At 39.5% G+C, this 14,427-nt stretch overlaps 1 protein-coding gene across 5 annotated transcripts in view; it reads right to left on the bottom strand.

The window, feature by feature from the left end:
* Nucleotides 1-14,427, bottom strand: part of AP2B1 (adaptor related protein complex 2 subunit beta 1) — a 127,807-nt gene that overhangs the window by 23,570 nt on the left and 89,810 nt on the right. For all 5 annotated transcript variants that reach the window (XM_043583723.1, XM_043583726.1, XM_043583727.1 and 2 more), the window contains one exon: nucleotides 12,151-12,280. In XM_043583723.1, the coding sequence (XP_043439658.1) occupies nucleotides 12,151-12,280 (130 nt within the window). The remainder of the gene's footprint in view (nucleotides 1-12,150; nucleotides 12,281-14,427) is intronic.

Raw genomic sequence — 14,427 nt, 5'->3', positions numbered from 1 at the left:
TTTTAAAGTGGCACACAGACATAGGTTAGCAACAGAAAACGTTCTCCAAATATTTGAATAGAAATACATTCTATTTTCCTAGTTATCTCCAACCTTGGAATTGGGGTCCATTAATGTGCTGTGATTTTGCCCTTTCAAATATTGATGAACAGAGTAAAGAAGCAATAGCTTCTAATGTTTGCTTTGCCTACTTGGAAGAAAATGAATTTGGACTCGTAGTCCTCTGATTAAAATTGAAAGGAGTCTCAGACGCAGTCAATGAGGAAAGGCAGGGCTAGATCACACAGGGCCCTAGAGACAACTGCTGGGCTTTTGGCTTTTCTGCTTAGAAAAAAATATCAACACAAGTTCTTTCAGACAGGCGATGTATACCTGAGTAGAACAGGGCAATGATATAGCAAAAATTAAGCCGCTATTGAAACTCTGATAGGACCACACCTATATGGAGAAGGTCACTGGAGAGGGCAGCTGTGCACAAGGAACCTGGATAAGGGAAAATAATGCTAAGATACACTGAAGCTCTGGTAGCTTCCTCGTTTTTTTTTTTTAAGCTTATTTATTTTTCAGGTGGGGGGAGGGAGGCGCAGAGAGACAGGGGGACAGAAGATCCAAAGAGGGCTCCATGCTGACAGCAGAGACTGATGCGGGGCTTGAACTTGACGAACCATGAGATCATGACCTGAGTTGAATTCAGGACACTCAATCGACTGAACCACCCAGGTGCTCCCTAGCTTCCTTAGCTTCCTTATTTTAAAGAAGTTTTAGATGTCAGGCAAAATAAATCAGAAACTTACAGCAAATGTGTACGTGATCTCTTCCTGCCAACACAGAACTCACCTGCCATACTATACTGACCAATCTGGTTACTATCCAGAAACCCCACAAACCCCAAATTCTCTCTTCCTCCAGCAGTCTACAACAGAATGACTCTATACAGTTTCAGTTGCCAGAAACAGCTAGCAACATTCTCACAGGCCTTTCAGCCTGCCTGACAGTTCCCCAAATCCTAAAGTCTTACCTTAAACAGATTCTGCCAGATCTATATAGGTTCTAGGCACCCATCTCTCTCCCTCCTTTGTTTGCTAGGTCTAGCTGATGTGACCTTGGTTGTAGCTGTCGCATCTCGGAATACTATTTGCTTGTAACAGCATGAACTGCTTGCTATGTAGGGCTTACTGTTAAATTTAAAAAATACATTTAATACATATTGTACTGAATCACAAAATGGTGAAAACAGGACTAGTAAACCACCAGTTAAAGTGATTAGATATTCCACACCCCAGTCTGATATGTCATAAGACAGAAGACCCAATGGAAATGCACAGACCTCAATGAATGAACATTACTCATTAAAAAAATTTTTTTTAATGTTTATCTACCTTATTGAGAGAGAGAGAGAGAGAGAGAGAGAGAGAGAGAGAGAGAGAATATGAGTGGGGGAGGAGCAGAGAGAGAAAGGGAGACACAGAATTCAAAGCAGGCTCCAGGCTCTGAGCTGTCAGCACAGAGCCCCATGTGGCGCTCTAAACCACGGATTGTGAGATCATGACCTGAGCTGAAGTCGGATGCTCAACTCATTGAGCCACGCAGGAGCCCCGAACATTACTCAGTTTTAAATCTTGGGGTAAAACTGATCTAGAATGAAACTAGGTTCTAGATAATAAACATACAGTCTCAGATTAGTTAGCAGCAAGTCAGAAATCAAAGGGGTTCACAGGTGTGCATATGTTCTGCCCCGGTATATTATCTAATCTTAACATGGACAAAAGGAGGGCATATAGTTTTCAAGATGACTGGACACATGGACAGGCCGCCATGCACAGATGCTGGCTCTGAGCAGTTTTACTGGGGAAACAGGTCACACATAGAAGGACAGAAATTATTGTGAAGGCATGAGCTATGGAATTGAGAAGTTTTGTGCTTTCAGCCTTCCAACTCCTTTAATGGCTTCTGGAAAGGAACGTTACCAAACCAAGGACCACCATTATTCACACACTTTTCAAAAACGGTTAAATACTATTTCCCTTGGTCTCCAAACTGTAACTGATTCTAAGTACATTCACCAGTGTCTCTATTTCTAACCAATTTTTCTACTTAAAATTAGAAGAATAAAACTGGCATCTATTTGCAGTGCACACAAATAAATGTCCTTCCATAAATTTAGGCTTTCCTGAAGTGGACTGAAAGGGAAATGAGTTCAGACTGACAGATTTTCAGGCCCTATGAACCTTGATTCAGACAGAAACTTGTTCTATAAAACCACAAGCTGCAGAACTAGGATCTACAGACAGAATTTAAAGGAAGACATGTTTTAGTCTATATAAATAACTTTCTAACTTAAGATGGAATGGGCCAGTCTAGGGTAGTAAATCACTACTAGTATTCATGTAGATGTTGAGATACCATTACTGCTAATATAGGGTAAACTCCATCAGAAATAGAGTTTGAAGTTTTATTTTCAAGGTACATGGACCTCAATACCATGAAGCCAATGCTTAACTCCTACATAAAAACTGTAAATAAAGCAAATTCTTTTATCTCAATGAACATGATGTTACGGCAAAATATAAGAGAGTAAATATGAATGAGGGCAGGATATGGCTCTTGAGTGGGCTTCAATCCAGCTCAGAAAAATCAGAGTAAACTCTCTTTAATTCCAACCCACAACGTACTGTATGGCTTTGCATAAATTATCAGCCATAATGAGAACATAGGGACTAGAAAGAGGTGCCTACTTTTTACTCAGAATTCAAAGTCCCCTACTGCATAAAGATCACATTGTTAAATCTACTTTCTAATTATTTATCAAACCAAAGCCACAAAATTGATTCCATTTTTCATCATCAACTCCTAACTTACCATCATGATATAAAGATGGCTGGGATTTTAATAGATGAAAACCCACAAATCATTTTTATTACCACTTTAGAACTACCTTATGAAATTCATTTTTTGCTGAAGATCTGCAGCATGGGCTTCAGCTACTTGAGTAACCTGATGAGAGACCCTTCTTTATGAGGAACTAGGTCACAAGCTTGGGTGTTTTCAGAACTGAATTCTGAATTTCAGGAACAACTGTGTCCTGCCACTGATGCCAGATTTATGATGCATTGGACCACCTCTGCTTATCTGGGTACAGAATTCCTGGCTACTGCTTATGGGTGGTTATTCAAGAAGGGCAGTTGCTATTAATAAGTATATCCTAAAAGAGAGTCCCATAAGCCAGTTGTTGAGTGCTGATTATTATAGAAAGACAAAAGATATTGCCTAGTAGAGTCAAGGTACATGATTATCTTGATGAAAAGGATAAGGAGTATTCTCAGTAAGGATAACCTAGTAAAAAAGCAATATCTAGTATGTAAGATAGTCTAATTTCTCAGATGAGACATGAAAAATGAATCAAATTTGAAGCAGCAAAGGGGCACCTGGGTGACTCAGTCAGTTAAGCATCCGACTTTGGCTCAGGTCATGATCTCACGGTTTGTGAGTTTGACACCCGTGTTGGGCTCTGTGCTGACAGCTCAGAGCCTGGAGCCTGCTTCGGATTCTGTGTCTTCCTCTCTCTCTGTTCCTCCCCCGCTCGCACTCTGTCTCTCTCAAAAATAAATAAAGATTAGAAAAAAAAATTGAAGCAGCAATCACAGAAAGTAATTTTCTCTTCTCTTTGGTAGTAAAATGTTTTCATCTTTCATAACCAAGACTCCATGACCTACATATTGTTAATGGAACATTTCAGGTTCCGTCCTGTCTACAGAGATTATTTTCAGCATTGGATCTATCTGTCCGGCCTGGGAACCTCTTATAGTTCCCATAAAATCCACCAGTTCAAGGACTCAACAGCTATTTAAGCAGCATGTAGTCCCATAAAAGCAATCAGCGTGCAGAGTCCTCAATTGTGGATCCTGGAAGACCAAAGAAGTTTTTTAACACTGAACTTGTTTGGCTTGCACGACAGTCAAGAAAAATCAGCAAATGCCAAGCTGGTTAGCTTCATTTGATGGAAGCTGCTGAAAAGGTCTTCCATTTGGAAGCATTTACCAGTTTTTTTTGTACAATAGCTACAGCTATGGGCTTTCTGAGTGTGAACTGACATATGTAAGCCATGAAATATCAGGGACAGGCACCATCTGCAACTGATTGTCTCACAGGCTGGAACTGCAATGTAGGAGTAGCAAGGGACAGAATTTTCTCAGGGCCATACACTGGCGCAAAAAAAAAAAAAACCACAAAAAAAAAACCCTTTTGGCTGACAAAGATCTTAAAGATATGAATAAATAGGACTGTAAGATTGTGTTCTCTGGAGCTAGGATCTTCAGCACATTCTCCCCTAATCACTCCAAGGGTAAAATGAATAGAAGTTGTTTTAGAAGAGACACTCAAAGAAAAAAAACCAGAGACATTTTCCCTAATTAGTATTCATTCTGCTATCAAACAATGCTTATGTAGGGTTTAAAAGCAATAGGTTGATAACAAAAACCATATATAGGTTTACCTCCAAGGCTCCTAATTGTAACTACTATAGAAAGAAGAATTTTTATAAAGGTGTTTGTTATCAGACTTTCAGGTAAAGACAACAGACTGAAAATTACAAATTTTCTTTCTCCTGGAAGAAATTCTGTCATAATTAAAGAAAAAAAATTAAAGGTATAAATTATAAAGACTGGGGAGCAATAAAATCTCAGTAGTGTAAAATACATGCATTAGCAACACCACCACAGAATTCTCAAAGGCTCAGGACTGGCAACACCTCTAGAAATGTATGGAGGGGACTGTGGATAGACGGTGTTAAAAGAAACAGGCTTAAGGTGCTGTTGGGAGTCTGACATCCCCACCACCATTCTAAGCTACCTTAGGCTCTCAACCCTTGCAAAAAACTAAAGATTAATTCTTTAATAGGGGTGATGAATTCAGCGAATTTATGCATAATGAATGCTGAGACTCTTCAGCCATCTTTCCTAATTTAGCTTCCAGAATGCTGGCAGAAAGCCTTTATATTCTAGACAAGAGAGTCAAAGATAATTTCTGGAAGAATTAAGCCAGCCCAAGAAAAAAGATATGGAAGTACTGACATAGAGGATTCCAGCTGCCCTCAGTGATGAATAAACTGGTGGTCCAGCCCTGGATCTCCTGGTTTAGAAAGCCATACTCTGATCCTCCTGTGGCCTCCCTGCAACCAATAGATAGAAGAATTCTCAGGACCAAAGAGATATGCGCAGATAGAACACACAGAATTTCCTGGCAGACAGACCCAACACTGTTTCCAGGGCCTGTTTGAGAGACTTCTATCACTTTTGCTGAGGGTCAGTAAGCATACCCTTAGGCCCAAGGGATGGCCAAAGGGTAGAGATGGGATGAAGGAGGGTATGGTGTGAAACAGGCTTCTCCAGTTGTACTTCTGAGTGGACGAATGGGGAATTTTAGCCAAGAACCAAATGGAAATCCTAGAATTAAAAAGTATGTTATCTGAGAAGAAAATTATACTGCATGAAGTAATAGAAGATTGTAGCCTACAGAAGAAAGAGTCAGTAGACTTGAAAACAGATCAATAGGAATTATTCAATCTGAAGAACAGAGAAAAATGATAAAAAGAACACCTCAATGATCTGAGGGACGATATTAAGTGGTCTAACATTTGTATAGCTGGAGTGCCAGAGGGAGGAGACACACAATGGGGCAGGAAAACTTTGAAGAAATGACGGCAAATTTGGGAGAAACAATCAACTTACAGACCCAAGACAATCAATTAACCCCTAACCAGATAAATATAAGGAAAACACTTAGGTACGTAATGGTTAAACTGCTGAAAACCAAAGATAAAAGAAAAAGAGAGGGAACCCACAGATCAGCACTGACCAAGAAAACTTTCTGCAAAGATGGGAAAGTTCTGCTTTTGCAATGCCCAACCTAGTAACCACTAGCCACACGTGCATTTGAAATGTGGCTAATCCATCTGAGGAAATGAAAATTGTATTTTATTTAATTTTATTTCAATTTAAAAAGCCACATGTGGCTAGTGGCTACCTTACTGAACACTGTAGCTAAAGAGAGTTATGAGAGGAGGGCCTGGGTGGCTTGGGATGGACTGGATGGTTAAGCATCCAACTTCGGCTCAAGTCATGATCTCATGGCTTGTAAGTTTGAGCCCCGTGTCAGGCTCTGTGCTGACAGCTCAGAGCCTGGAGCCTGCTTCGGATTCTGTGTCTCCCTCACTCTCTGCCCCTACCCTGTTTGCTCTCTCTCTCTCTCAAAATAAGTACACATTAAAGAGAGTTATGAGATATCAAGCCATCATAATATGTGCACTTTACTGATTCAAACAAACAGTAACGAGAAAAACAAAAAGGTTAAGGTGCTGAGATAATTAGAAACCTGAACACTGGGTATTTGATGTTAAGGAATTCTTGTTAATTTTTTAATGTGAACAAGTTACTGTGGTTATATTTTTTAAAAAGAGACTCTTCTTTTTAAAGTTATATACTGAAATATTTACAGATGAAATGCTATGTCGATATTTTCTCAAAATAATATGGAGTAGGGCTGGGGATAGGGGTATAGATGAAACAATATTAACTGTGGATTGATAATTACTGAATGACAGGTATGGCATACATATCATTACACTATTCTGTTTACTTTTTTGCAATGTTAACAATTTTCCATAAAAAGTTTTTAGAAAGTTGGGGCACCTGGGTGGCGCAGTCGGTTAAGCGTCCGATTTCAGCCAGGTCAAGATCTCGCGGTCTGTGAGTTCGAGCCCCGCGTCAGGCTCTGGGCTGATGGCTCAGAGCCTGGAGCCTGTTTCCGAGTCTGTATCTCCCTCTCTCTCTGTCCCTCCCCCATTCATGCTCTGTCTCTCTCTGTCCCAAAAAAAATAAATAAAAGTTGAAAAAAAAAAATTAAAAAAAAAAAAGTTTTTAGAAAGTAAAGCAAAATGAGAAAGAGATGGAAAATAGGAGGGAAAAACAGGGATTTTCCCTGAAGGGTCAACATCTAAATGGCAAGCAAATAATGGGAGATCTATAAAAGTTAAAAAACAAACAAACAAACAAAAAACCACCCAGAATTTGGGCTTCAAGTTTCCACTTCGAAAAAGTCCAATGAGTACCTGGTACAATGGGTGAAAAGGGACTCATACCTCTTCAGGCACATCACTGTTAACTTTCAGAACATGATGGATAAAGAATAATACAAGTTGTCAATAAGAAACAACAGCGCAGCATTAGAATGGCATCACACTAGGAGGAAAGTGATTTGTAACCTAGAATGTTATACAGTAATTGTCAAAAAGTATAAAAACACCATAAAACACGTGAAACTTTAAAACCTTTATTCTCCATGTACCATTCTCAGAAGCTACTGGAGGATGTTTTCCATCAAAATGAGGGAGTAAACAAAGAAAAGAAAAATACAGTAAGGAGACCCAACATAGAAGAGAGGTGAAGGCAATGAACTGTGGAATAGTGATGAAGGGAGTTCCCAGGATCACAGCCATGTTTCACACATAAAAGAAAACCAGTCCAGAATGGAGCAAGTCAGAAAACTCCAGAGGGGACCCTCAATAAAGTGAAAAGTGATAAACTATGTTTGAAGGCTCTGACTTCATTGGAAGTTGGGACTGAATTATAGTTAAAAACACAAAAAACTGGGGCACCTGGTTGGCTCAGTCAGTTGAGTATCTGACTCCTGATTTTGGCTCAGGTCATGATCTCAAGGTTTGTGGGATCAAGCCCCACGCTGGATCTGCTTTGCACAGAGCCTACTTGGGATTCTCTCTCTCCCCCTCTCTCTCTCCCCCTCTCTCTCTGCCCCTCCCCTGCTCATGCACAGGCTCTCTCAAAATACATAAACTTAAAAATTAAGCAAACAAGAAGAGACAGGTATTAACAGGTAAGCATGCAACTAACTACTTATAAAAAGTTTTATGGAGAAAAAAATAATTATCCTTTATAGCTCTGCTCTGAAGTACAGCAATAATAATGTAAACACTGGGCTCTGATTAAAGCAAATTCTGAGCTAGCAGAATAGGAGGGAAAATAGAAGGAGAGGAAATTGGCATGAAGATAATGTCAGTGAGTGGGGAAAGATGTACAGGAACACCTAAAATGGAAAAATTCAGAAGTCACAATACAAGCATGTTATTCAGACATAGAGAAGTAAATGCAAAAGGTATCAACTGAAAGAGGCGAGAGGGATGGACTCTGTGGAAAGAGAAATTGGGGGTCATGTCGGGGCAAGAAGGCTGGAGACTGGGTTTTTCTTAATTAACTATAGAACCAGTTGACTCTTTAAACTGTTTTTATAACCCTGACAAAATTAAAACTTGAAAGAATGGTGCTACCAATGATCCCATAAGAGTTTATAGCCCAGTGGGAAGGGAAGCCAAGCACCTGTGAGAACTCTGCAGCATCTGTGCAAAGACCAGAATGAATACATGTGACGCTGTAAGTCTATTGTCTTTTTGCAGACACTGACTTGAAGCAGTAGCCTGCCAGGTGTCAAGTTTGAAGACGTATATTGGGAAAATGTTTCTAAGCAACTAACACAGATGAAATGAAGGTCAAGGATGTCAGAGAAGATTCATTTAGAAATAATTCATTTAGACATTTGCTAGTGTTTTGGTTTCATTTAAATAGAGGGAATCAAGTCTCTTTTTCTTTTTTTTTTTAAATTTTTTTAAATATATTTATTTATTTTTGAGAGACAGAGTGAGACAAAGTGAGAGTGGGGGAGGGGCAGAGAGAGAGGGAGACACAGGATTGGAAACAGGCTCCAGGCTCTGAGCTGTCAGCACAGAGCCCGATGCGGGGCTTGAACCCACAGACCGTGAGATCATGACCAGAGCCGAAGTTGGACACCCAACCGACTGAGCCACCCACGCGCCCCAAGTCTCTTTTTCAAAGAATATAATTGTATGATATAAATAAACTCAAAAGATCCCAGCAGAGGCAAGCTAAACTTTACTTTGTGTAATACTTATAAGTTGGATTCATGAAGGTTTTAACAACATCAGTGCAGTAGGAGACATTTTCTAGGCTCACACCTCTACACCTCTACTAGGTATTTAATTCTTGTCTCTAAGGTATAATCTATTTTACATTTTAGGAGGGAACAGTGTCTTTTCAACCTTTCAATAGTGTTTCAGACAGGCTGTAAGTAAGCAGTCTGATGAGCATTACAATGAAAAGTTTTTGTACTAAGTGCTACATTAAGTTCTGGCAGCTGGGTTTATTTGTCCTATATATTGATATCAAATCAGCCAAAATAGTTAAACCCACACTGCATTCAAAATTTCGTTTCCTCCAACCCCAAACGTTTTTTCTTTCTGATTTTATAGTCTAAAGTGTAGAAAAGTACTAATTTTCCTACATGAGTTCTTGAATTTAAACACTTATGCAAATATAATGTTTAAATGTCAATCAATTTTTATCTGGCTTTATCCTAGATCTTCATGATCTAAATTTGTTGGAGTTAATACTGGATTCTTTGTGTTCATACTGGGACAAGGGCAGAATGGAAGCTGAAATCTACAGAAACCCACCCACCTTAAAACTAGCCATAACTTTCAACTCCCACCAGCAGACATTAAATAGAGCTGCTCATAGGGAAAAAAGTTTTTCTCTTTTAAGTTTTTACTTATCTTCTCCACTGGGAAATGCCAATTAATGAGAAAACAGCAATAATTATGACATCTGTGAAGAGAACCATGGAGAAAACTCCAACAATAAGTACTTGACTACAGATGTAAGTTTTTTTCTTTTCTCCTAGAGAAAGCTGAGATGCTTTGTTATACTCTACTTAGATGGAAACTTTTTAAATGTTTGCTTCTTATAACTTCAGGTTTGCAAAAACAAATACTTATAAGTCCTAATCAACACTTTTGAGGGAGGGATTTGGACTAAGAATCAACTGCTCTTATGAGGGTTCGTTATTCCAGATGTTCATTTCACTGAATGAAAAATGGAAATACAAATAGGAAAGTAAACTGACATTCATTTCTTTATTGTTTCCTTTTTGTTCTAAGAGCAGAAAATTTGCCCTCGTTTCTGCGACCCAAATTCCCTATCCTACTCCTAAAGTAAAGCATTCTTGCCGACTGTCCTCAAATATTATGCTGGAGGCTCTATGGGCCAACAGGAGGTTAGGTCTCAATGGAAAGGGAGCAGATGGAGATTTGGGTTAGTTCCTTACTTCAGGATTCTGTGCTGGAAAAGCCCCTTAACACACTGCTCTCGTCATAGTAACAGCCAGCTCCATCTGCACAGTAAGTCTTGTTTTGTTCTTCTAGTCTGAGCCAAGTTCTATCATGACTCACTCATCTTTGCTCTGAATCATTATACCCTTTGCTGAGAAAGAGGCATCAACTAACTGTGGCACTGAGGTAGTGAACCTGCGAACAGGCTTGGTGCGCTGGTATTTAAATTACAGAAGAACATGGGTTTTAACTCCAAGTAATTCTGCTGCTGGTGTCTCAGTAGTAGGTCCCACACTGGTGTTTCCAGAAACACTGAGCAATGCTATCTCACCTGTCCTGACTGGGAAGTGGAAGGTTGATATTTTTCTTTCATCATTTCCAACATATTTTATATTTTTAGTCTCATCCAGACTATTCATTTCAAGTTCTTGGTGGAAGAGGAATACTTGTCCTCTGCTTTGCTGTGACTTCTGTCTCTCACAGTACACCTTTCCCTCTTTTTATGGTTCAATTTGTGAACTCATTGTCAACAGACAGTTTCTTTTCAGGTGGGAGTCCTGATGGCCCTGAAGTTTAGAGCTCTTGCAAAATGATTGCTTTGTATTTGCTTCTGCCAGGTACCCTGGGTTTCACCAGTCCTGGGCCAATGTTACATTCATTTATTGGTTTGGAGAACACTTCACCAAATAGCTTTTATATTTGGACCACACGCCTGTATATTACGCCATGTATAGCAAAATACTGGGCCATGGATTTGTCATAAGAGGGCACCCAGCGATACTTTTCCATCACCTGCCTTAGTGGAAACACTTTTCCCAGTCCCCTTTCACTGAGGGAGTTCCCCTTCCAGGGTATCAGCTCTGTGCAGAGATCAGCTAGAGTTCCCCATCTCCGGTGGGCCCAAGACTGTCTCTCTTGTCCTTGTGGGAATTTACAAATCCCCAACACCTAGGGCTTATATCTGTATTAATAACCCTTCAACAGTGCCACACTTTAGCTTACAAGCTTACTACTGTGCCTTCATGTTTCTTGAACTCCAGAAGGCTTATATTTCAAAGAGAAATTCAAAACAGATGAAAACTGAATGAAACTCTCAGCTAGTACTTAAGCATTCTAAAAAATTCAGTATTTTCAAGATTGAGAGGCTCTTGTAGACCTGATAAAGTTCTGAGCTTCTGTGAGATGCTACTTAGCATAGTTATGTGATAATGGGGGGGGGGGGGTGTCTTTAAATCCAGATAACTATATTTGGGTTGTGTGCTCAAAGATAACCTCTATATAAATCTCTACTGAAATTTTTTCTCATATAAATGACAAATTCACTACAAAAGTCTTAAGAAAAAAAGTTTGTAAATAAGATCTTAAAAAGTTTCTAAATGTTTGTTGAGCAAAATAATGAATAACTTCCTATGTCAATGTAGGACTTTAAAAAAAAAATCTGTTTTTATGTTTAAACTCCAAGGGTGCCTGGGTAGCTCAGTCGGGTGGGTGGCCAACTTCGGCTCAGGTCACGATCTCACGGTCCGTGAGTTCGAGCCCCGCGTCGGGCTCTGTGTTGACAGCCCGGCGCCTGGAGCCTGTTTCAGATTCTGTGTCTCCCTCTCTCTGACCCTCCCCCATTCATGCTCTGTCTCTCTCTGTCTCAAAAATAAATAAACGTTAAAAAAAAAAAAAATTTAAAAAAAATAAAACAAAATAAACTCTATGCCCAATGTGGAGCTTGAACTCATGACCCCAAGATCAAGAGTTGCATGTTCTACTGACTGAGTCAGCCAGGCACTGCTCTGACGTGTTTTTCTTTTAAATAAAAAATAAAACTCTTCTCCATAGTTATTTCAAACCTGAATATTCCATGACCAAACCTAATATAAGGAAGAGAGAGGAGTTGTGTTATATATAAATGAAAATAAAATTGGGAAGATAATCAAGTTCATCCCTGAGTGAAGTAAAACTCTAACCTGGAGGTTATTCAGAGGCTCCATTTTCATGACTGGGCCCAAGGTGTTGAGAGGCAGGGAGACATCAATGCTCTGGTTTGGCATCAGTGGTGTATGGATGGCCAGAGGAGTGCTGGGGATGACACCAAAGCTAGGAAAGAGAATGAAGAAATTCCAGAGGTTAACCAGGAGGCAGGATTTAGTCACATCTTTGGGTTCCAGTGGCTCTTTACTCCATATCAAGAAAACATATTTTTAATTTTTAAGTTTATTTATTTATTTATTTTGAGAGAGAGAGAGAGAGAGAGAGAGAGAGACAGACAGACAGACAGACAGACAGCAGGGGAGGGGCAGAGAGAATCCCAAGCAGGCTCCATGCTGTCAGCACAGAGCCTGATGTGGGGCTCAATCTCATGAATTATGAGGTCATGACCTGAGACAAAACCAAGAGTCAGACACTTAACCAACTGAGCCACCCAGATGCCCTGAAAACATAATTAAAAAAAAAAAAATTTAAATGGAAGGAATAGCAGGAACCAAGGTGCTCAATTCTAATTTCCTCTAACACTGATTACAATATACCCCTTGTTTCCCATGAAATGGATTTGAGGAAGGAGAAAACATAAGTACAGAATTACTTTGTTAGTTTCTTATGTTTTCACACAACTAGAGGGACAGATTTAATAAGTCTCTGTTTCTCTCTTTTTTTTTTTTAAATATCTTTTCTTAGATAATTCTTAGGGGAAAGAACACTTAAGATTATATAAAATAAATACAGAGCTTACATAGCTAACATCTTTCAAGAGTCACAGGATGGCAGAAGAAACACTCTCTTTTTCCTAAACTATGCTTTAGAATATCAAAATGTAATAATAAAGTGATCCTGAGAATACACATCACTCATTTTGGTGTAACATTTGTAGATCAAAAAGCCATTCTGCTCTTATGATCTTGCTCTCATGGTCAGCAAACTCTGTCAAGAAAGCAGTATCAGGATAGAAACACGCCATCAGCCTAATCTTCTAAATGCTCTTCTTAGAAATGATATAGAAGAAACAAAGGAGGGAAAAATTCCTTACTAATCTACAGCTTCATCTTCTGCAAAATTATAAGCTAGAGAAAACCTACAAATTCCCAATTATATTAAAGTGTGGCCAAAGCACACAAGATGAGCAGAACCAGTGAGAGAGAGAAAGGTGCAGCGCAAACGCACAACGAGTTCAGAGGCAACTAGTGGTAGGTAGCAGGCCTCACATACTGATGGGAAATACCCATTCTCAGAAGAGAACCCTCCCCCCCCCCCCCATTCTGGTGCCAAGTGCTGTGAGTAGGCCAAAGATCAAACAGGAAACAACACAGAGGTGAGATGAAGAAAGAAGGTGGAAAATTCCCAGTGGGGCCTGGAGGTGATAGAGCTCAAAAAAGCAACACCTTCAGGGGCACTTGGGTGGCTCAGCTGGTTGAGCTTCCTACTTTGGCTCAGGTCATGATCTCCAGGTTTGTGAGTTCGAGTCCCACACTGGGCTTGCTGCTGTCAGGGCAGAGCCTGCTTCAGATCCTCTGTCCCTTTCTCTCTCTCTCCCCCTTCCCTGCTCATGCTCTCTTCCTCAAAAATGAATAAACATTAAGAAAAAAAAAAAAAAAGCACTACCTTCTAAAGGGGAAATAGATACCTTAGAAGACAGAGGTAGAGACCAATAAGGAAATCTGTAGAGCTCAGGATTGAAATAAAAAGTATTCTTTAATAAAGTCAGGTTCTGAGAGGTAAAGGAGTTGTAGCCACACGGCAGTAAAGAGGGAGAGTCTCTGCGCAGCAAAGCCTAAAAAATGACCCTGGCTTATCTTCCTCATCTACAGGAGTCTCCTGCTAAGCTAGTCTTACAAGTTCCAACTCATTAAAAAAGGAGTATCAAAATGGTGTAAGCACAGCACACATTCAAAGACACTATTACATAAAAGTGGAAAAACAGCAGTATAAACTTCCTTATTGACAAACAAAACATACTTGAAAATGATTTGCCGCAAAAACAATGGAAATTATGAAACATTTATACAGGAAGTTAAGGGGAAAATACACTTAATAAAGCAACTGCAGCTACCAAAGGAGGACACAACAGTGAAGGAAGCACCTGGGGAAGAGATGGCCAGACAGCAGGAGAAGGTAAAGGAGAGTCAATAAAACTCAGAAAAGAATAAAAAAAATTATAACAAAGTTGCAAGATATGACTTCAATATACAAAAATCAATTCTACTTCTGTATACCAGTAAGAAACAAATACTAAGATGAAAAGAATGCTA

The sequence above is a fragment of the Prionailurus bengalensis genome, chromosome E1 (assembly GCF_016509475.1).
Source record: "Prionailurus bengalensis isolate Pbe53 chromosome E1, Fcat_Pben_1.1_paternal_pri, whole genome shotgun sequence".
NCBI lineage: Eukaryota > Metazoa > Chordata > Mammalia > Carnivora > Felidae > Prionailurus > Prionailurus bengalensis.
Note: the sequence above shows the minus strand (reverse complement) of the source record. Positions and strands in the feature narration are given on the sequence as shown.